This window comes from Pagrus pagrus, assembly GCF_965226575.1.
Source record: "Pagrus pagrus genome assembly, chromosome: 16".
NCBI lineage: Eukaryota > Metazoa > Chordata > Actinopteri > Spariformes > Sparidae > Pagrus > Pagrus pagrus.
In genome coordinates, this window is record NC_140200.1 from 18478437 (window position 1) to 18503229 (window position 24793).

General features: G+C 42.8%; 1 protein-coding gene and 1 long non-coding RNA gene across 3 annotated transcripts; both read right to left on the bottom strand.

Annotated features, from left to right (window-relative positions):
* Positions 1-152: 152 nt before the first annotated feature.
* On the bottom strand, positions 153-4235 carry LOC311271812 (uncharacterized protein). 2 transcript variants are annotated; one of them, XM_084377692.1, is made up of 9 exons: positions 3987-4235; positions 2650-3363; positions 2493-2564; positions 2340-2387; positions 1748-1825; positions 1564-1659; positions 1331-1399; positions 1178-1237; positions 153-1064 (listed from the first exon to the last, which is right to left on the bottom strand). In XM_084377692.1, the coding sequence occupies exons 2-9, from the start codon at positions 3356-3358 to the stop codon at positions 235-237; spliced, it is 1962 nt and encodes a 653-aa protein (XP_084233818.1). In that variant the 5' UTR covers positions 3359-3363; positions 3987-4235; the 3' UTR covers positions 153-234. The 2 variants fall into 2 exon arrangements, with proteins under 2 accessions (XP_084233818.1, XP_084233817.1); XM_084377691.1 differs by having other exon boundaries at positions 2650-3368.
* Positions 4236-20846: 16611 nt separating this feature from the next.
* On the bottom strand, positions 20847-22571 carry LOC311271833. Its single transcript, XR_014624486.1, has 3 exons — positions 21739-22571; positions 21291-21391; positions 20847-20988 (listed from the first exon to the last, which is right to left on the bottom strand). It is a non-coding gene; the product is annotated as an uncharacterized lncRNA (long non-coding RNA).
* Between the last annotated feature and the right edge of the window lie 2222 nt (positions 22572-24793).

Sequence of the window (24793 nt, forward strand, 5' to 3'; positions counted from 1 at the left end):
GCAGTATAGCGCTGAGCCAGGCCCTCATACATAGGCTGGAGTGAGCGGTCGCACTCAGACTGCAGCATCACCCAGCTCAGGATCATCCAGTTCTCATTCATTATAGCATAGGAAGACATTGTGCCGGACGACAGCACAACCTTCCTAGCTACTTTGCGGGTGTGATCCGACCTGAGTGCCTGTCCAAAGGTCCCCTGGAGCAGCAGGGTGAGGAGCTCCTTCTGCCTCTGGTACTCATGGCACAGGCAGTTTGACGAGGTAGTGAGAAGACACAGACACTCCACACCAGCCATCAGCATCTGAGTAGCCGCCAAATGGAGCAGGAGTGTCCGTCTGTCTGAGCAGCCCAGTGATAGTGCTCTGGCCATAAACCCCTGCCTCAGCATCCCTGATGTTCTGGACACTCAGTAGGTAGGCCAGGTGAGCTCTCTCATACTTCAGATGAAGCACCTCTGTCAGCTGCTTGGCCATGTCCTCTGGTGATTTGCCACTGCGCCTCAGCTCATCCATCACCGATTTGCAAATGGCCTTTTTATGTGTCAGGAAGGCTGGCACAATGTTACTGAAGCGCTTTGGTAGCTTCTCCAACCATTGGGGCTTGTCGGCATGCCAGTACCTCTTACAGGCCTTGCACGTGAGACGTGAGGCCAATATGTAGTACTGACCGCTGGTGCCGATGATGACTCTGGGCCTCCCGACACCTGAAGAAGTTACCTGAGGGTTGGGACAACCATGAAGGCAGGGCAGGATGTAATTGTTCCTCATCCTCTCCATGATTGTATGCTCCGGTTTCCAAATGAAAAAAGGATGAAGTTGAAAGAACTTGACTGATGGCAGCTCTGTGATGGAGTCAATGAGCTCAGGCTGAGGTGGGTAACGCCACAGGGCCAGCATGTTCATGGGGTGACGTACTGGACGTGACCCTGGCCACAGACCCAATGCCTCCATTTCAGTCTTCATCCATATTTTCTGTTGGCGGGAGCAGTTCCACTGCGCAACATCCTGATCGTAGGCTGGGACAGAGGCTGCAGGCTGCCTGATGTCAGGCGCTGGACATGGAGGAGCTGTGAAACACAAACACAATAAAACATTACAGTACATACATAATAAGAGAAAAGGAACGAGGGCTCTATATCATTGACTGCTATGGTTAACACAGTGTGACAGAAATTCATACCTTCATCAAGGATGGTCTTTCTTTGTGCCTCCACAGGGGCAATAATCTGTGATAAGGAATCTAGGATGATGAGATACAAACAAGAAATGTAAGTGTTGGTGCATTTACTTGAGATGTTCTTTCTCAGAGAATTTAAGAAAAACAAACATATACCTTCAGGAGGAGATGGAGCAGTTGTGAGCCCAGACTCTGAAGAACAGCGGGAGACTGGTTTTCTGTGTGCTTTAAAAAATAGTTGCAACAGAAACAGACGTTACATAACATTACTTAACACATGAATACTATAAAATACTGAGAACATTTTTATCTGTCAAAATTACATTGATATTCATGTGAGTTATCCTGGCAGTATAAAAGCAATACTTGTGTGAAAGTGTGTGTCATACTTTGTCCCAACACGCTGGGCTCCTGCTCTTCAATCCTGAGCTGTGGAGCGATGGCAAGCAGCTGAGGAGGGACTGGCAGCGGGGCCTTCACTGTGGCTGGGAGATTAAAAGATGATAATATTAAGAAACATCATACAACATTACATTCACAATTGTTCAAATTAAGAAGCAGAAATATAACAACCTTTCACAGAAGAAACACTATGGCCACGAAGCTCTCCGGGTCCAGAGACAGCAGTAGCTGTTGGCTTCTTCCTGTGTGCTGTAAAAACAATCTATGTCATTTTCCTCACACACTGAAGTTTGTTTATGCTTCACAAACTGTCTTTACCTGTTTTCTCTGAAGCTACCTGCTAGCATAGACTGAATATTTTCATCAAATTGTGAATGACTGTTTTTTTATATGGAAATACACAATGATTTTTTTCATTCTAAAAACAGGTAAAGCTCAGAAACAGCATCAATACTTAGTTAGAATACAACCTGAAATTCAAAGATGTGGCTTGTTGGCCTATACCTTAGCAAGGTGTTCTTAGACACCAATATTTTTCCACATGCCAAATCCTTGAATGACAGCAAATAGAAAGCATGCAAAAACCAAACAACTTACCATCATCGTCGACATGTTAATTCCTTAGGTTAGTGGGAGAGCAAAAGAACACACTCATCAGAACAGGCCAGAACACGGCCAAAATAACAAACTAGTTGAAAGAAAATAGTAATGGCAGGTGAACTCTGGTAAAAACCGAATCCTCCGTCACCACTGATGCAGAAACCTGTTGGTGGGGGCACAGCTGTGGCTCTGGGTACGGCTGCTGGTGGTCCTAAAAGCATATGTGACTTATTACAATTTTATAATGTACAGTTTTAAGAAGATATTGAAATTATTTGGACAGGTTTCTCTATTAATTAAACTAGAATCCACCTACTTAGTTCAGTGTCAAATTTGGACGGTGATATATTTAGCATTTCCCTCTCCAGCTCCTCGTCGTCCTCCATCACTGAGAGATTAACAAAAGCATCAATTATGCATCAGGTAAATTACACGTTCACATAAAATCAGCATTTGCATATTTTTCCACTAACCTATAGTGATGGATGGTGGCACGGAGACAGCTGATGAAGTGGAGGCTGCAGTTGGTGGTGCACAGGACTCAGCGGTCTGCTGCTTCTTGATGTACTGCTGCAGGTTGAACATCTTGCTGTTCGGGATGCACTTTGTTCTGAGAATGAAATCCGCATAACCATCAGCCTTGTTCTCCCAGATCTGCTTCCAGGTGTCCATGGCCCTTGCTCCAAAGCCGACAACATTGTCGCCTTCTGACGCCACGGGTGTCGCAGGCTTCCGGGAGGACAGGTAGTCCCTCAGGTCCACAACTTCCTGGAAGCTCCTGGCATAGTCCAGAAATGACAGCAGACTTTCCTTGCTGTGTCCCTGGGGGTTGAAGGTTCCATCTCTCTCCTCCTCTTCTACCTTCCTTATCAGGAAGATGATGTAGCCAACATCATTCTCCAGGAGCCATCTGAACCGCTTTCCCTTGTACTTCCCGAACTGCAGGATGTACTCCCCTGTCACCTCCAGATGGTCTGACACATCACCGCCCCGCTGAAAGACCTCAGTAAGGGCGTTTGTCCTCACTACATCATGGCTCTGGGGAGGGGACTTGTCTTGAAGCGCAGGATTTTTTTTAATCTTCATGGCCTCATCTGAGGGGTCCTGTCGCAGGTGGCCCGATGGACCCTTCCTGAAGGAGACCCTCATCCTTCCTGGGAAGAAGCTAGTTGACCTCTTCATATTTTCTGTGCTAAACCAAACACAATGGTTATTATACAGCAATAATTCAAAATGTAATATCACTGTTATATCATCAGTTACTCATGTTAATTTGGCCAGACAGACAGACAGACAGATATATCAAAATGTCTTAGTGTAACACCTTTAAAACAAATATTCTGTTTGCCATTACATTAAAACCGTTTTATATGAAGGCATTAAAATAGACATATAGTATATTGTTATATGCTGTAGTATTTACCCATTCAATACGTACACTCTGAACACAGCTTTAGCAAAATGAATGAATGAATGAATGAATGAATGAATGAATGAACTAATTAATGCACTTAACGTTGGATGATGACGGCACAAAAACAAGTAGGATTTTGATGATATGTGATAAAGACAATTGAAAACTCGACAGACAACTCTTCAAGATGTGTAAAGTAACGTTATATTACAGGCATGTCTGTTAACAACAGCACATTTTACTTTCTAACGAGTTAACCTTACTGTACCTACTAGCTAACGTCACCTAAGCTAGCAACAAACCCATTACAACCTGTAATTGCGTGAACAGCAACATAACCTCAGCATTAGTTCTTTCTAAGAAAGATTAGTGTAATAAAAGACAGAAGAAACTTACGTTTGATAATTCGACAACCGGGGAAAATGAAGAATAAACTGACGCTTAGTACTGTATGTTCGTATGTACGTCTGCAATGTGCTGCATCTGCGGCGACCTCCGATAACTCTCTCAAAAGTCAAAACGGAGTCTCCTTAATTTTATCATCGGAAAGGGGGAAACAGCGCCACCACTTTCCCACTTGTGGCCAAAAATATATTACATCCGTAGTGATAAGAACTACCATAGAGAATGAATGGGAAAAGTTAAGAGAATTAAGGGTCACTATTTTCGACTCCCGCGCGGAAGACCGGGGTTCGATTCCCCGACGGGGAGTTTGTTTTCTTCTTGTTTAATGTGGTACTTTCAGTTTTGTTCCTTGCACTTTTACATAAGACTAAAGACTGAAATAAAAACAAGTATAAAATGGCAGATAATAGGAATACTTATATGTTGTTCAAGCTCCTCAAATTATTAGCACAGTAGTGCTTTCTTTGGGAGGTTTGAGGCACTGAGCAACACTCCTGCTGTGAAAACTGTTCCCCACCAGGATGAAAAGGCACTCTGCCTTGACATAGCTGAGGTGCGAAGGTCTCTGAGGAGCGTCTACTCCTCCGCTTGTGTTGAACGGACATTTTTAACACCTCGCTGGATCAAGCCAAAGTCCCATCATGTTTCATCATCATCCCAGTGCCAAAGAAACCTCAAATCACATCACTCAATGACTACCGGCCCATCGCACTCCTACTCCTATGATGAAAAGCATTGAAGGTTGGTAAAGGAGCGCATCGCCTCCAGACTCCCTGCCACATTCGACCCCTTCCAGTTTTTTCCAGAGAAAAACACTCATGTTCGGATGCTGTTCCTGGACTTCAGTTCAGTGTTTAATACCATCATTCCACAGCATCTGGTAGACAAACTGGGACCCCTGGGCTTCAGCACCCCCCTGTGCAACTGGCTGCTAGACTTCCTTACTGAAAGACCACAGTGTGTGCGGGTCAGTCAGAATACCTCCAGTGTCATCACCCTCAACACAGGCTCCCCTTAAGGCTGTGTCCTGAGCCCCCTGCTGTTCACTCTGATGACTCACGACTGCATCCCAAGGGCTACCACCATCCACACTGCGAAGTTCGCAGAGGACAAACACAACAGTAGTGGGCCTCATCAGGGATGACCACGACCTGGCTTACAGGGAGGTGGTGGAGCAGCTGGTGGGCTGGTGTAGCAAAAACAACTTGATCCTGAACGTGGACAAAACCAAAGAGATCATTGTCGACTTCAGGAAGAAGCAGCCCAGCCACGCTCCGCTTCTCATCAACAACACGACTGTGGAGCTGGTCAGCAGCACCAAGTTCCTGGGGGTGCACATCACAGACAGCCTCACCTGGTCTGTGAACACCGCGGCACTGGTCAAGAAGGCACAGCAGCGTCTGCACTTCCCGCGAAGGATGAGGAGAGCCCTCCTGCCCCCGCCCATCCTCACCATAGAGAGCATCCTGACCAGCTGCATCTCCATGTGGTGTGGAAGCTGCAAAGCCTCTGACTGGAGGAATGTGAGGTGAGTGGTGAGGACAGTTGAGAAGATCATTGGGACTTCTCTCCCCTCCATTCGGGACATTGCTCCCAAGTGCTGCATGTCCCGAGCTGGGAATATTATCAGAGACTCCTCCCACCCTCACATGGACTGTTTTTACGTGCTGGCCTCTGGAAAGAGGTTCTGCAGCAGTCGGTGCAGGACCACAAGGCTCTGTAACAGCTTTTTCCCCCATGTCATCAGACTGCTGAACTCTAATTGACAACTGTCATTTATTCTGGATACCTTGTTTCCTCAAAATATTTGCACTACTGTCGTGTTCGTTTATTTGAGTGAAGACATACAACGACGTTCCGGTTAACTATTTATTTAGAATTGTATCATTAAGCAAGCATGATCATGGACCTTTCTCTGTTGAACAAATCACAGTCAGCGGATTGCTGTTACTCTGTAACCCGTCGCCCAGAAAAAGGATGCAGATATTCGCATTACAATCACAGTTATATTTTTGCTGTTGCGGTGTTATAATTTGTCATTGGTCAAAAAAGGTGAGGAGGTCGTGGTTTAGACTTGACTCTCCTTTCGTTGGTGCACAGGCTGGTCCCAGCCTCTTGGCAACACGATTTCTCCAATCCGTGAAGACATCGCCCTGTGGAAAGAACCTCCCTCTTCCTGGTCTCTTCCTGTCTCATCCTGCACTGTTTCTGCACTACTTTTGAGTTCTTCTAAGTTTCACTTTGCTATCATTCCACAGACAGATAAGGCTCACCACAAGGTCATATGCATGAGCAGGCAACATTTTACAGAGATAAAGGCAGCTGTGTTCTCTCTCTTATCCTGGGTTGTTTCTCCAATGTCTTAACCCTTCATAACATGGGGTCAATGCTTCTGTCAACCTCATCAATCAACAGGATAAGTACAGCTCTATATGGGGACATCATTAAGTGAACATGTAAAGTAGCATATGGCTAAAAAGGTGAAAACTATTAAATCTCAACAATCCCTCCTTTCACACCTAATAGGTGTGAACAACAAGTGAAAAGAAGACACAAGATAAAGAAAAAACAAAACAAAACAACTCTGAACCAATCCAAAAACAAAAACAACTAAATCAAACTAAAACCAAATTAACTAAACCAAATCAAAACCACATCCGTAAATAGCAAAAACAAAATCAACCAAAAAACAAAACCACTAATTCAATCCACTAACACACCTAATGAAATCAACCTAATATCACACCTAATAATTCAGTCACACAACCAAGAAGAATAAATCTAATGATTTATTCACACATCAAATAATAAACCTACTGATCAAACCACTACAAAGGCACATCTAAGAAATCAAACACAACTACTGTCAACTGGGCAAACTACAACTTATCCTTGTCAGTGATCGAGAGGTAAATAAGGATCAGTTGTAGTTACTGAACATAATTGATGCTATCCATAGAGTGATGGGGAAAGCCAATCTAAAAAGTACACCTTCCTATCCAAGTGGGGGGCAGGATATTACGCAAGACCTTACCACCACAGTACAGGGAGAATCACTAGCAAAGCTAATACTACTAAGCAACAAAAAATTACATTGAGACCACAGTCTAAATGGGTGCCATGGCCTCTGTCTCTCCATCGTCACACGTGGGCAGCAGCAGGCAGAGTTAAAGCCGCTCAATCAGATTTATTTTGCTGTTTTGGGCCTGCAGCCTGAGTTTCCAAATCAGTTCTAACTTCGCTCAAAGGGCGAGTTGGTGGTGAGGCTGGTACACAATGTGTCAGGTGGTGCCAATTTGCTCCTGCTTTACCCTTTTACTCGGACTGCATGCGAGGTGCACTCAATTACCTCATATGGTCCTGTCCACCTGGGCTCAGACCACTTTCTCTTGTGGACCTTTACCTGTATCCAGCCTCCCAAACTTACAGCAGGAGTCTTCGGTTGAGTTGTCTCTGGCACCTCCTCCGCACTCTGCACCTGTTTGCACAAAACTCGAGTCATGTTAGTCAGAGCAGTCATATAGTCGTCACAGTCAATCTACCACAGATCCAAAGTGGGGAGGTGTCCCCCCTGTCTTGGTGGGCCTGGCATAGGACGGCCTGTCAACAACTCATGTGGAGTCAGGTGTGTCTTACCGCTAGGTGAGTTCCTCATTGATATTAACACTAATGGCAGAGCATCAACCCATGTAAGTTTAGTACCTGCACATATTTTAGCCATTTTTCTCTTTAATGTCTGGTTTGCTCTCTCTACCAGCCCCTGCGAGGCAGGATGATAGATAGTTCCGAACTTATGTGTGATCCCTAATGCTAGTTCTACTTTAGCTAAGCATTTGTTATTGACATGGGAGACATTGTCTGACTTAATGGAGCGTGGTACTCCATATCTGGGGATGAGTTCATTTTTCAACCATTTTACCATTGATAATGCAGATTAGCTGATCTGCACCCAACTCAAGACGCAGTCAGTAGTTTTGAGATTGATATTCTTCTTGGGGCCAGGCACTCTGGGGCATCTGGTGAGCTTGGGGAACTTGTCCTCCTCCTATTCCATCTCCTTGTATCATTCCTCCTCCGTAGGGTGTGGCCTGCTCCTGTTGTCCACTGTACCAGTTACCCCCTGCTTGAGGACAGTATCTTATGTAGTGGTCGGTTCCACCACATCCATAGCACTGTCCAAGTGTCCTGGGATATCCACGTCCTCTTGATGATCCTCCTTGACCTCTGTAGCTGCCATATCCTCCGGGCGATTGTGTGGCATAAGGCTGGGCACTGACTGCTTCTGCCGCAGCTGGCTGTTGTTGGGCTGCCATAGCAGTCTGAACTGCTTTTGCGACTGCCTGTATGTCATCGGGAGTGAGGGATGGGGAGGTGACCACCATTTGCTTAGCTGTAGCTTTCTGCTGGGCATTCTTCTCAGATAGTTGCTGTTTCAGCAACACCGCACTCAGTCGTTCCATTTCATCTTTTTCAGCTGTCTTCTTTTTGTCGTAAGTTCTCAACCAATGTGTGAGGTGTTCTCTCCACTCTTTGTCCGACTTGGAGGCCAGTCCAACGACCTCCTCCAGCTTTTGTTGCACAGCTTCGGGCAGGCCTTTCTGACATTGATCTCTCCAGAGAGTAGTCATTGCGTCGCTCGAGTCAAATCTGTTGCCAGTATGTGCCTCCCACACTTTTTCCGCTCTCTTGAGGTATTCTCCTACATCTTCGCCCTCCTTCATCTTAAGTGACTTCACAGAGTGCAAATCACGGGCGGTAGGGTGATGTGCTCTCAAAACCTCCCAAAGGTTGTTGCGATGGAGGTCGAAAGGCCTGGCATTACTGAGGTGAGCCTTGGCTCCAGCTTTTGCCAGGAGTTCCTGGGCTTGTCCGTTTCCTTCAATCCTTGCCAACAGAGCTCTCATATCTCCGAGGCACAACACGTCTCCGGCTGTGAGGCTTTCGAAGGTGGCGATCCATGGTGAGGCTCCTCCGGTGAGAGGTGGCAGTTTGTCCACCAGGCCCTGCATGTCTCTGTGTCGAAATGGGACGTATACTGTTCTTCCATCACCAGCCACCCTGAGAGGATAATTTCCACGTGTTGTTGATTCACGGCCCCCTTGGCTCCGAAGATTGTACTGGTGTGGCTTAGTTGTTGGTTGGATCACGTGTCCCCTGAAAGTTCCAGTCACAGAGCCTTCCATCAGCTGAGCGTCAGTAGGAGTCCAGTCATCTGGGTCTGGAGCCAGCAGGAAATCGGGTGGAAATGCTACCTCTGAGTCGATAGAGAGTGGATCTCCTCCTGCGTTGTCGACCGCCTGGTTCAGTGGAGGCGATTGGAAACTTATCCTCTTCTGCAGTCCCTCAGGAATGCCGATGTCATCAAGGAGAGCTGGAGCAATTTGAAGTGATGATGTTCTTGGGCTGAGGCTGGCAGCACCTTTGGTTTCATCATAAAAATTTATCAATGATTGCTCTGTGCTGGTCATGTTCTGTTCCACTTCTCCAGATGTCTGCACCGTCTCTGATCTCCTCAATCCTCTTGATGCATTTGCTTCTTGGCTACATTCCCTGACTGACAGTGACAAATCTGCAAGTTGAGCCGTCTGGGAGTTCAGTATTGCCAAAATGTCAGTTAAGGCTGACCCTTGCTCCATTTGGTTTGATTGGGTTTGGTTTCGTACTGGGTCCTCAATCTCCAATACTCCACCTGTAACTGCGAGAGTGGGAGCCTGCACTGGTAAGTCTTGTTTTTTCCTGAATGGGTTTGTGTTAGATAGAGCCTGTGAGTAGGGAGGGGGTGAGGTGTGCTCTTCTAACCCCATTAGGCTTGGGTATATCCCTGCAGTTCCTCCAGGGGGTGCTGTAGGGCTCTCAGTGGGGCCTGTTGGGGAGGTGGCTCCTTCACCAGCCGGTTGGGAGCGCTTCCTCTTCTCTTTGTCACTGTCAGCCTTCATCTTTCCTGCTTGGGACATGAGACTGCACACCTTTGCAGTCTCGTCAGCTCTCTCCTTCTCCTTTTCCACAGCTTTCTTTCCCCACAAGTGTCGTCCTCTTCTCTCCCAGTCAATTTTGACCTCGTTGTATTTTCCTGTTGCAAGTGTGGAGATGCACAGAATGGAGCTTTGATTGGGCAGGGGCGCTGTTGGGTCTCTGGAAATTAACCCTTGGTCTTCCCACTTGCTCCAGAGTTTCTCAATCTCCTTCCTGAGTTCCTTTTTGCTCATCTCTTCGTCTTTTGTTGCTTCTCTCTTCTGGAAAGTCCAGTCCTTCAGTTCACTCAAGTTGCTGGGGTTCTGTGTTCCTTCCATTGCTGGGGTGAGAGGAAAATTAATTGTGCTCAACTTCTTATTTATTTGTCAGTGTGGGATAAAAATATTTCTAATTTTTTAAATGTTGTTTTAACTCAGTGAAACCCTCCTTACGGCAAGACACACCTCCTCTTTTTAACTTAATTTGATATTTAACTTTACCTTCTATTCACTTAATTCGCCAGGTGAAATCTAATATATTTTCCAATCTACTTTTGACCACTAGTTGTCAGCATCAAATGTCTTGCTGAGTTTTTTAATTTTAATTTGTCTCTACCAAATGGAGGCAATATTTGAGTATTAATGCAATTTTATTTTTACTCACTACATGGAGCCATACAAGATTTCAAATGTAATTCTATTTTTGCTCCACTAGCTGGAGGTATTTTCAAAATTTGGTGTAATTCTATACTTTGTCCACTGGATGGAGACAAAAAGTTCCACCAGCTTTTGCTTAAAACACGTTTGTTTACACCGTTATTTTTTCCCACCCACAGCAACTTCAACACGCAACACGACACAGGACAACACAACACAATGCAACGCAATGCAATGCTTCTTTTCCCCAACAGCCAGTCAGTTTGTATAGTATTCACCAGAACAACCAACTCAATTGGTTCACAATACAGCAGCCAGCCAGCTCGCATGGAGTTCACCCAAACAACAAGCTCAGAGGAGGAAGGAAAAAATGCTGCGTGTGTTATCACCGTTAGGTTTCAACAACACGAACAACTTTGTTGGCACCGTTAGGTTTCTGCCGTTCGCCTTTTTCTCTTCCTCCACCAAGACACTACTGCCTCCCGAACCAAGACACTGTTGTACTACCTCCCACACCTTAAAGCAACAGCAACAACACACAATGCATTATAGGATTATGATAAAGGTTAACCAGATTTTATATACACTAGGCCTTTCTCTTCTCTTTTAGGGACTTCCACCCTGAGGGATTTCAACCTATTTAAATTTCATTCCTATCAAGATCCTATTGATCTTGAAGGGACTACCTACCTGCTAATTACCTTTCTGAGTCACAAGCTCAGGGACTTTAAACCCAACTCTTTTTAGGGACTTTCAACCCAACTCTTTTTAGGGACTTCCACCCTGAGGGATTTCAACCTATTTAAATTTCATTCCTATCAAGATCCTATTGATCTTGAAGGGACTACCTACCTGCTAATTACCTTTCTGAGTCACAAGCTCAGGGACTTTAAACCCAACTCTTTTTAGGGACTTTCAACCCAACTCTTTTTAGGGACTTCCACCCTGAGGGATTTCAACCTATTTAAATTTCATTCCTATCAAGATCCTATTGATCTTGAAGGGACTACCTACCTGCTAATTACCTTTCTGAGTCACAAGCTCAGGGACTTTAAACCCAACAAGCATTCAGGACGTTAATGATACAATTCTTTCAACATGTAGCATAGCTTTCCATAATTTCAATATACTTTTATGTCAAATAATCTTACCTCCTCTCCACTCACAGTAATTTGGTTATGTTCAATATGCAGAATTTGATTTATTAAAACAACAGGTTTCTGCTCACCTTTTTGTTTGGCGCGCCCTGTGAGTGTTGAGGGGTCCAATCGTCCGACTCCGATACGGCAGAAAGGTCTGCTCGTCTCGGGCCCAATGGGGATCACGTCTCCTTCTGTCGAACGACGTCGAGTCTCCCTTCCTCAAATCACGTCGGGGTCACCAAATTGTCGTGTTCGTTTATTTGAGTGAAGACATACAACGACGTTCCGGTTAACTATTTATTTAGAATTGTATCATTAAGCAAGCATGATCATGGACCTTTCTCTGTTGAACAAATCACAGTCAGCGGATTGCTGTTACTCTGTAACCCGTCGCCCAGAAAAAGGATGCAGATATTCGCATTACAATCACAGTTATATTTTTGCTGTTGCGGTGTTATAATTTGTCATTGGTCAAAAAAGGTGAGGAGGTCGTGGTTTAGACTTGACTCTCCTTTCGTTGGTGCACAGGCTGGTCCCAGCCTCTTGGCAACACGATTTCTCCAATCCGTGAAGACATCGCCCTGTGGAAAGAACCTCCCTCTTCCTGGTCTCTTCCTGTCTCATCCTGCACTGTTTCTGCACTACTTTTGAGTTCTTCTAAGTTTCACTTTGCTATCATTCCACAGACAGATAAGGCTCACCACAAGGTCATATGCATGAGCAGGCAACATTTTACAGAGATAAAGGCAGCTGTGTTCTCTCTCTTATCCTGGGTTGTTTCTCCAATGTCTTAACCCTTCATAACATGGGGTCAATGCTTCTGTCAACCTCATCAATCAACAGGATAAGTACAGCTCTATATGGGGACATCATTAAGTGAACATGTAAAGTAGCATATGGCTAAAAAGGTGAAAACTATTAAATCTCAACACTACCTAACTCAACAATGTCACTTTCAGTAATCTGCACTTTCAATATGTTTCTGTTTTTATATTTGTTATTCTTATTGTGGTATTTTTTTGATATACTTTCATATTTTAATTCTATGCTGAGCCTCTGAAACTAAATTTAATGCTATGTTCACTTGTTGCACACTGAATAACAATAAAGTATGTCTAAGTCTAAAAAGTCTAAAAATCCCACAGCTTCCTTATGGGAAGTCAAAAGTGTAGTAGTGGTAAGGTGGTACTTTTGACTGTTGTTTTTTCTGCTTTTTCATAAGACTGAAGAAACTCTCTCTCACACACAAACAAAAAGTAGGTCCTATAAAGTGGCAGTAAATGGGAGTACTCAAATAAAGTCTGAGTACTTCAAAATATTACTTAAATAGAGGACTTGAGTAAGTGTCGCACATTTTTTATAACATATGAACACTACTTCACATTTGTAAAAGTGGCACATCAATATTTCACTTTTGAAATTTCTTCATTTTGTGACCGAAAATATTAGCACCTATTTTAGCAAATAACATGTAACTCATTATGCGTTGAATAATTTAAAACAACATAATCGTCATCATGATTTAAGTTTATTCTATGATATAGAAGGATGTGTTGAGTTCTGTTTCTAAATCAAAGTACTGTGCTACTAACTGTGAAATAAAGGATTGTGGACTTTTGACAATTTCAACCCTATTTTCACAATAAAGACCAAAGACACAAAAATAGGAACACGGTCTCTGTCTTAAAGGTTTGTCTGATGTGGCTTTTCAGTGTAATAATGGTATCACAGCACTTACATTAGTAATACAGCAGTGTCGAGATATGGAGTAAATTATTAACCTGTAAAAACCAGAGGTACACATTTTCAAGGTAGCGGACTCAAGTAAAGTCTGCGTACTTCAAAATATTACTTAAGTACAGGAATTTAGTAAGTCGCCATACATGTCACACTTTTTTAATCACCTGGTGATATTACTTCACATTTGTAAAAAGTGGCACATGAACATCTCACTTGTCAAATTTCTCCATTTTGAGACTGAAAATATTAGCACCCTTTCATTTTTTAAAAAAAAATAACACGTAATTTCTCCCAGAACATTAAAATGCAATAACACTTTGAGAAACGCGAACACCACATACATTTTCCTTTTGCTAGTCTTATGTAAAAGTGTAAGGAACAAAAGTGAAAGTACCACATTAAACAAGAAAAAAAGATACTCCCCGTCGGGGAATCGAACCCCGGTCTTCCGCGTGACAGGCGGAGATACTGTCCACTATACTAACGAGGAATGACGTGGACGGTCATGTGACCACATCAGAGAAATCTTTGGGCTCATTTTTATCCGTTACTCCTTGGTGTTATCCGAAACTCACCTTGCAATTATCACTTGCCACCTTTAATGGTGCCGTGTTGATGTTTAATTATTTACCCATTCGATTATTCCTTTGTGTGCTTATGTGATAATTATTTGCGAATAGTGTCTTCTGTAAGATGACACCAACACTGACATGTACCCCCACTGTGAAAACACAGGCATTCCCCAAAACGTGTTCAACAATGCTAATGTTTCTACGTGCATAAACATACACAAATGATCATGACAGAGCTGTCGAACATGTATAAATAGTGTATTTGTCACTCAGTCTTTCGCTTACGGCCATACCACTCTGAACACGCCCGATCTCGTCCGATCTCGGAAGCTAAGCAGGGTCGGGCCTGGTTAGTACTTGGATGGGAGACCGCCTGGGAATACCAGGTGCTGTAAGCTTTTGCACTTCTCTGTGCAGACAGCAGAGGGCGCTGCTGCTGCTGCTGCTGCTGCTGCTCCTTCTTCGACGGAGACATCTTTGAACAACAGAGCAGCCTGTCAGAGAAGCATGGTCGTATTTTGCTCATTTTTCATATATTTGCATTAAAAGTGTATTATTATAATAATGTGTCTTGGAACACATTTGAATAATTGACTGCATACCTTGCTGTATGCAGAGAAGTGAAAAAGCTTGCAAGGTCCGGGTATGGACCAGCACCTGGTATTCCCAGGCGGTCTCCATCCAAGTATTAAGCAGGCCCGAGCTTCCGAGATCAGACGTGTTCAGAGTGGTATGGCCGTAAGCCGAAGAAAAGGTGACAAATGCAGTATTAATACATGTTGAACGGTTTTGTGCTGAAGAAAACACTGGACAGCGCCCGTGGTTTGACCCCGGGGAGGGACGGAGACCGCGAAATCACAGGGATTTGTGGAGAGAAGTAACCACTGAGCTAAGCCAGTGCGCTTGAATAACGCGGAATTAATGCTTTTACAGCTGCTGCTCCTCTGTGCGCTGAAGTTACTGATGAGAATCTTGTGATGAAAAACGACTTTACAGCGCTTTTATCTGGAGACATTAATGTAAATGTTTCCTAATCTGTGGTGCAGTTTGGAATCAAAGCCAGAGAAAACACCGGACAGCGCCCGTGGGTCGATTGTCGGGAGGCACAGAGAGCAGAGTTCTTAATCAGGGTTATTGTTTGTAGTAACTACAGAGCAGCGCAGCTGAAGAGATACTGCTGGTACAGACATGAGTCTGACTGCTGCAAATGTGAGCACTCAGGTGAAGTAGAAGTACCTCAAAGCTGTACTAAAGTAATGTGGGCTACCCCGATTTCAAACTGCATCATATATTAGGAGACATTTACAGTAATGTCTTCTATAAAGATGACAAAAACATTGAAATGTACCCCCACTGTGAAAACACAGGCATTCCCCAAAACTTGTTCAACAATGCTAATGTTTCTACGTGCATAAACATATACAAATGATCATGACGGAGCTGTCGAACATGTATAAATACTGTATTTGTCTCTGATTCCCTCGCTTACGGCCATACCACTCTGAACACGCCCGATCTCGTCCGATCTCGGAAGCTAAGCAGGGTCGGGCCTGGTTAGTACTTGGATGGGAGACCGCCTGGGAATACCAGGTGCTGTAAGCTTTTGCACTTCTCTGTGCAGACAGCAGAGGGCGCTGCTGCTGCTGCTGCTGCTGCTGCTCCTTCTTCGACGGAGACATCTTTGAACAACAGAGCAGCCTGTCAGAGAAGCATGGTCGTATTTTGCTCATTTTTCATATATTTGCATTAAAAGTGTATTATTATAATAATGTGTCTTGGAACACATTTGAATAATTGACTGCATACCTTGCTTTATGCAGAGAAGTGAAAAAGCTTGCAGCACCTGGTATTCCCAGGCCGTCTCCCATCCAAGTACTAACCAGGCCCGAGCTTCCGAGATCGGACGAGGTCGCACGTGTTCAGAGTGGTATGGCCGTAAGCCGAAGAAAGGGTGACAAAAGAGTATTTATACATGTTGAACGGTTTTGTGCTGAAGAAAACACTGGACAGCGCCCGTGGTTTGATCCCGGGGAGGGACGGAGACCGCGAAATCACAGGGATTTGTGGAGAGAAGTAACCACTGAGCTAAGCCAGTGCGCATGAATAACGCGGAATTAATGCTTTTACAGCTGCTCCTCTCTGCGCTGAAGGTACTGATGAGAATCTTGTGTTGAAAAACGACTTTACAGCAGAGGTGGGACTTGTGGAGTCATCAAGTCATCTCCATGCCATGAATTTGTTCTGCTCAGTCACTGAACCAGGTGCATTCACTAATTAGCTCACCTTCCTGGCTGAAGAGCTGTGCTGATTGGACTCAGCTGGTTTAGTGCATGAACAGAACAAATACATGACATGGAGATGACTTGATGACTCCACAACTCCCACCTCTGCTTTATAGCGCTTTTGTGCTCTTACAGAAGACATGCGTGTAAATGTTTACAGATGACATGTTGGTCAGTGTATATGTGTATGTGTAGAAATCAGGAAGGTTAGCCAGAAAGGTGTCTTTGTAAGTAAAACCTCCACTTTACTTGATTTTACCCCCTCTAGTGCACCTACAGTAAAATTAATTTCAAATTTGACTCACTGCAGCTTTTACATGCTAAAATCAGGAGCAGCAATGCTAACACAATTTTTTTTTGGACATTCTGAGTAATTTCAGTTAAGATCGTGTCATTTATGGTTAGTTCTCAAATGTCAGAAAGAGTACAAATTGTTACACCAAAAGGAAGTAGGGGTTAACAACACAAGTGGCCACCTGCCACCTGAACTCTTTCCCCCACCGCCCCACTTCAGATCCAACACATGGAGTCTAAATTTTGATAAAAAGCAGGGAACAGGAGAGCTCGACATGAAGAAAGCTGTATGTAAACTTTGTCGCGGTCAAGCGACCAGCTAAAGACCAGCTAAATGTGGCAGTTTATTGTAAGATGTTGGCGGATGAGGATGTTTTTTGGGAGGGCAGGTGCACAGTTGTCAAAATAAATCTCACAAACTGATGTAATGTGTGTATTGCTTTTTGTAAATATGACTTATGATGTATTATCAAGTGTTTGGTTCAACCGGTTCTTGTTTAAGGAAAGAAAAACACAATAATTGAAATTTAAAATCGCAATACTTGGTAAAATCGAATCGCAATACTTGTTTAATCAGAATCGCAATTTAAATCGAATCAGGACCCGAAAAGCGTTAGAGAATCGAATCAGCACAAAAGCATATCAGCCCAGCCCTAATGATTAATAGATAAGTATCATAGATAAACTATCCCTCCTGACAGGCAGAGTTACTGTCCACACTATACTAAGGAGGAATGATGTGTACAGTAATGTGACCATGTATCAACAACATGTATCAACATCTGTGGGCTCTTGTTTATCCGTTACTGTCTGATGTTATGCGGAGCTCACCCTGTAGTTATCACTTGCCACCTTTAATGGTGGCCTGTTGATGTTTAATAATTTACCCATTCAATTATTTCTTTCTGTGCTTATGTTATAATTATTTGTGAATAAAAAGTGTGAAATTATTTTCACCTTCAAAGGGTAGCCTGCTGTACTTCAGAAAGATTGTGAGGTACTTGTACTTTACCTGAGTACTCACTGAATGTCTTCTATAAGATGAAGCAAACACTGAAATTCCTCAAAACTTGTTGCCAACATGTCAACTATGTTAAATAGTTAAAATATAAAAATAATATATTATAATATTTGAATAATTGACTGCATACTTTGCTATGCAGAGACGTGAAAAAAAGGCTTACAGCACCTGGTATTCCCAGGCGGTCTCCCATCCAAGTACTAACCGGGCCCGACCCTGCTTAGCTTCCGAGATCGGACGAGATCGGGCGTGTTCAGAGTGGTATGGCCGTAAGCAAGAGAAGTAATGACAAATACAGTATTTATACATGTTCGACAGCTCCGTCATGATCATCTGTGTATATATTTGCATATAGATACATTAGCATAGTTCAACAACTTTGAGACAAAAACAGTACTAATACATGTTGAACAGTAATATGTTTAAGAAAACGCTGGACAGCGCACGTGGTTCGATCCCGGGGAGGGATAGAGACCTAGCTAATCATATAGATTTGAGGAGGAAGTAACCACTGAGCTAAACCAGCGCGAAGGTTGAAGACGTAAATAAACGTTTTAAGGCTGCTCTTCTCTGCGCTGAGGGTACAAATGAGAATTTTGTGTTGAATAACGACTTTACAGCGATTTTATGCACTTAAAGAAGACATTCATGTAAATGTTTCCTAATCTGTGTTGTAGTTTGGAATCAAAACGAGAGAAAACACTTGACAGCGCCCAGCAGCTTTAAAAGGTTTATTTCCGTGTTCAACATGGCTGACACTGGCTTAGCTCAGTGGCTACTTCTCTCTGACACTCTCCTCAAATCTATGTGATTACGTGGTCTCCATCTACGTATTAAAGTAAAAGTACTGGTTTGGCCTTACTGATATATGATAATACATTATACAATACGATTATTAATACTGAAGCATCAATGTGTACGCAGCATTACATTGTTGTTGCGGCTCGGGTAGAATACCTCTAAACTCTACTTTAGTATTTGTCTTTTTTAAGACTATAAATCACAAGAATCATTAGTATTCAGTTACACGAACCAGAGCGTGCTTAACTGTGTATTTTCAAGGTAAGATTTTAAATGACACATCTTTTATTTTATTGTCAATGCAACACTTACGGTACACTGTACTGTACACCTGGTAAGTTTAGCTATGCCTAAATGTGTCCACTGGTGCAGGGGTTGCGTGTGAATAGGAAAAACAAAGTTAGGTCACACCTGTGTGATTGGTTGTGTTTTTGAAAGTGCAAATGTGTTGTTATGAAGGACGAAAAGTAAATAATTTGGAGGATGCGGGCATCGATCCCGCTACCTCTCGCATGCTAAGCGAGCGCTCTACCATTTGAGCTAATCCCCCACAATGCATTGCGGAGGAGGACGCCACTTTATAAAACTAAATACAGAGAAAATACGACTTTTGTGTTTGCAAACTTTGCCTTTTCGTTCTCTGTCAAAACTCGAATCTGCTGTCTCGTAACTTAACACGTTTTTGTGCACTGATTTTGTGTCTGGATCTTGTTATTCTCGCATTGCTCAAAAGTACTGGGATAAAAATACAAACTCACCACGTGTAAAGAAATCACCTTGCAGTGGCACCGCCTTTGATAAACCAGGGAAATGATATCCGGATTGATTCGGGCTCAAAATGGATTTTTTTTTTTTTTCCATAACTGAGGAAAATAAGGTCCTCAGAACACTGTTTGAAGCTAGAAAGGTGGCTGGGTCCGCCACATATAAACAAAGTAAAACAGTATGAAATTGTGTTGTCCTTTGAGGTGAGTTTGTTTATTCAGTCAAGTAAAGAGTTTGATTTGTTTGTTTAGGCATACAAAATCAGTCTGTGGGCCTGTAGCTTAATCTAATCCTTGAGAAGTCTGGGTACAGTGGTTTATGACCTGGACCAGGTCTAATGAGGTCTGTAGGTATCAAACAAAAACGGTGAAATCTCCCCTTTAGCATTTTCACAAATAAAATAAACGTTTCACAAATACAATCGCGGGTGTCAGGCAAAGTTAATGTCTTACCTAAAATGCCTAAAATGTTTTTACATCAAGAGGTGTCACAAAAAACAGACAATCAGTGTACAAACAGTCGCACTGCACGTTACGTTAATTTCCTCTTAACTTTCCCCTTAAGTGCCGAATCGGAAACTGGCGAATCGGAGGCTAACTTCAGCGTCGTGTCTGACGAGACCTTTCTCCTCTGATCCCAAAACTACATAGTGCACGTTTTAAAAAATGAGACAAAGTGACAAGAAGAAAGGAAAGGAAAAAAATAGACGGAAAACGAAAAGTTGGAGGATGCGGGCATCGATCCCGCTACCTCTCGCATGCTAAGCGAGCGCTCTACCATTTGAGCTAATCCCCCTTACTGTTAAGAATTTTATGACGTCAGTTTATCTACACATTAGGACATGAAATCTTGGCGCTGTAGACTATTCCGTAAATGGGAAAACATTGATAAAGCACGAGTGTCTTAAAGATATAGCCTACAGTCAGCCACCTTGAGGAAATCCGATAACATCCACAGATACCCCCCAGCAAACATTTTGACGTCTATTCGACGTCTAATCAACGTCGGTCAGGCAGGTCGATTCGACGTCTACCAGAAGTGCTGAAATTTAAGTTTTTCTGACGTCGGTCATTTCGACGGCATCAATTCACGTCGTTTCAACGTCGTTTCGACGGCATATCAACCTTTGTCAAAATACACATGTAATGTATTGCATTTAAAAATATGTTTACCTAAATCGAGTTTCAACTAGTGCCTACATAACTGGCATTACCACATCCATACATTCTATGACAAGCACAGCTCTTGTGCTGTATACATGTGCAATTCTCAATGCTCCAATCTACAACTATTAACATTAACTTATCAATTTCAGCAAAAAATTCCTTAAAATGCAAAGAGGTCAAAAAGTCCAATAGACAACACCAGCAAATTTCACATTTGCCAACTTAAAATATCACAGGAATGGTGAACCTGGTTAAAACTTTAATAGTAAATAAACTCACCTGTGATAGTTAAAATTACTCGAGTAATGTTCACCCATACTGTAAAATACAAGTAGTACATGGACTAATCTCAGGTAAAAAAAAAAAAAAAAAAGACAGCATTCAGGACCAGATATATGTAACGAGTTGTCTATATATTGAATAATTGAATAAAAAATTAACATGTTTATTGGAACAAATGTTTTATTGACTTCCTTTTTATTGCAGTCCTGTGGGGGTCTGCCCCTTGCCCCCGCTCCTTGCTGGGGCATGTTTAAGATGGTTCTGATTCACACTCTCTATTTCTGCATCTGTGGCCTTTGGACTCCATCTCTTCACAGCAGCTGGAGAGAGGGCATAAGAAAAAAAAACATTTTTACAGAGCGCCTATTCAGATGTTAAATGCACTTTATAGATGGCAAGAACAAATTGTTTTGGGAGTTGAAAGAGTAATGAAAGAACCAGTTCTTAGAGCCACTCAGTAGCCTGAATCTGATGGTTCCTAATAAAGCCAGTAGGCATTAACAGTCTGTGCTATGGTAGCCCAGCTTAGCCCAGGATAGCCACATGCACATGAAGCATATATATATATATATATATATATATATATATATATACCCCAATTATATCAATTTTAGTTTCTTACACGTGATGACATGGAACATCTTTGTGGCTTAAAAAGGCAGTTTGTTTCTTTGCCCCCCTCCATGCATGTTGAACTTCGCCATGACTCCATTCGTCATGAGCCTGTAAGACAAAATTAATAAAATAAAATAACGTTTTCGCCCGTCTGGACGACCCCTTAAAGTGTTTTGGTACTGTAACGATGCTAAACCGAGAGTTGCACAGATGTTCGGCTCGGTTTAGCATCGAGCACCTCACGTAGCTTGTGAGCTAACTCAGGGCTAGTTTCACACGTCAGCTAACTCGGCTGCTGGCCGCCGCTCGGTTACGAATAAAAGCAAAAAAAAACAGCTATCTGTAACAATACACGATGCAGCAACAAAATCAAAACTCTAACATGCAACTGATAATCGTATAATGTCTTACCAAACACGGTTTCATTTTAAATTACAGTACTTTTAGTAACTCACCTTTCACAGGTGTCTGTGTCTCCTCCTCGTCAACTGACACTGCAAAGTTCTTCTTGCGCATGCGTAGGAAACCGCTAGGTGCGCTAACTACGCGAGGAAAAATAGTTCCTAGATGGATGCTAGAATCACAAACATTTCATCCCACATTGCCAATATGATACTACATTATTTTCTTAAATTCACGAACATATTTCCATTATTTCGAATAGTTTTTAACATTCGTGCGTTGATATGTCGTTGAAACAACGTCTAAATGACGTTGGTCATTTCAGCCCCTCAGATAGACGTCAAATCAACCTGCCTGCCCGACGTGGGCAGGGGGCCAATTTTTACGCTCGGAAAAGACACGCGAAAAGCATGGGGGAATTTTTGAATAGTGAAATATCATAGTCAGTGTGTCCTGTATCTCTATATAGATATTTCTGGCGTATTTTAACCGAGTCACCCGCCGTGCACCTCGCCGTGAGCTGGATTCGAACCTACGACCTGCCCCCGGTCACACACTCACACAACCGGAAATTAGATTATTGCCAGGATAATATTAATATTATTGCGCCTGTGGAGCAGCGCATTAACGTTAAAACTACTTTATTTGAGTTGTGTTTATTATTAATCATCAGCAAATAAAACGCCGTGAATCAAAGAGTGGTATTTACAGTCGAGCTGAGTGGTTACAGTAATCTATAAGTATATACGTATATCTATGGGTTACAGTCACGTGATCTCATGAGAAAGCAGTAGCCAGTGTAAATAACAGATCCCATTAAATCATGTTCTGAATGACACAGGTACTCGCGTTGTTGCCAAAGACGGTTTGTTGTCGCTCTCAGCTGAGATTGTTTGTCCGTTGCCATGAGAACGTCTCCCCCTGGTGGTCTCGCGAAATCACGGTACCAGATGTTTTCCCGAGGTATTACTCCCGATTTAAAATCCATAGCAATTTGATGTTATTCATTAATACTTCTTAATTTGTATTTATTATGAAGACCGTTGTCTTGGCTTTAAGATATACCCCCAATGACTAGTAATGTTTATTTCTGTTTCTATTAATAATGATAACATTAAAATGTGCTACTATGGGACAATATAGAAAGTTTTTTTTAATGATGGACACACTGAGTCATAAATGTTGGTACAATAAGATTTATTGAACACAAGATATAAAATAAATAAATATTGAAAAGAACACTCTCTCTCTCTCACACACACACAGACACACACACAATATATATATATATATATATATATATATAGGGTGTAGGGCTGTAACGATTCATCGAGTTACTCGAGTTACTCGATTACAAAAATTGGTCGAGGCAAAAACTCTGCCTCGAAGCGTCGTTAAATTCCTATGACGCGCAGCGATCTTGAATGTTCCACACGGACCCGCCGGAGAGCCGGAGAGCCGGCAAGGGCTGTGATTGGTCCTCTAAACTCACATCCTCACGCTGGTTCTCCAGCAGCCCGGGGGGGATTGCATTGCGTATCCGCCACCACGACGGAGAACTGCGAAGGCTCGAGATGACATGCCAGAGCAGAATCAGTTTGTGCGCGTTTAAAAAACGTAGATATGATATCTGCTTTACAGACAGTTGAGACCGACGTGACATGTTCTCTCTCTCTGTCTGTAAGTGTGTGTGCACGTGTGTTTGTTTACGTCGGTCCGGAGCTCCTCCCTTCGTAAAACAGAGCGGAGGAGAATTGTAGATGCGCGACGATGAAGAAATTATTAATTAAACGAACACGGTCCGGACCGGTTCTATAGGAAAAGTGACCTTAAATGACTTCTGTTGTGATTTGGTGCTGTGTATAACATAAAATTATATATAACACAGCATGCGTCCACACACATAGGTTGCTAGGTTACCATAGCAAACAGGCCTATCCCAGAGATTATATATTATTTGTTAGTAGGTGGTTAGAAGGTGCAATCCCTTTTTGTAATGTTGTATAAGACAACACTAAGGCAAAATGGCCGTTACTATTTAAGTTTGTATTGATTCATAGTGTTACATGTTATACATGTTTTACAGTAAGTTGAAACTGTATTGTTATTTAATTGTTTGCACTTGCACTAAATGAGTAAATTGCAATAAAGTTTTGGAGCCAAATGTTGGAGTTGTAAGAAATACCTCTTTTTTTTAAAGAAATAAAAGCCAAATGGTTGATCATTTTACAGCCACATCATTTTCGTCATGCATTATTTGCTTTGGTTGTTTAAAAATGCAAAAAAAAATATATATACGATTAATCGATTAATCGATCGATAAAGTGCTAGATTAATCGATTCCAAAAAGAATCGATAGCTACAGCCCTAATAGGGTGCTTCCCTTACATTCTTGAAAAACTTTTATTACATCTTTTCAGGGGACAACACTATAGAAATGACACTGTGATATAACTTAAAGTAGTCAGCGTACAGCTAGTGTAACTGTATAGATTTACTGTCCTTTGAAAATAACTCTAGACACAGCCATTAATGTCTAAACAGTTGGCAACAAAAGTGAGTACACCTCCTCACAATGAACATGTCTAAATTGTGCCAGTGAACATGTCTAAATTGTGCCCAAAGTGTCAATATTTAGTGTGACCACCATTATTAACTAGCGCTGCTTTTCACCCTCCAGCACATGGACTTCACTGGAGCTGCACATGTTGCTACTGGAGTCCTCTCTCTCCCTCTCTCTCCTCCATGATGACGTCACAGAGCAGGTGGACGTTGGACACCTTGCTCTCCTCCACCTTCTGCTGCAGGATGCCTCACAGGTGCTCCACTGGGTCTAGGTCTGGAGAGTCACCATCACCCTTACCTTCAGCTTCCCCTGCAAGGTAGTTGTCATCTTGGAGGTGTGTTTGGGGTTGTCATCGTGCCCTGCGGCTCGGTTTCCAAAGGTGTGTGGGGGGGGGTAATGCTCTGTTTCAGAATGTCACAGTACAGATTCATGTTTCCCTCAGTGAAGTGCATCTCAGTGCTGCCAGCACTCATGCAGCCCCAGACCATGATGCTACCACCACCATGCTTCACTGTAGGCAAGACACAGTTGTCTTGGTAATC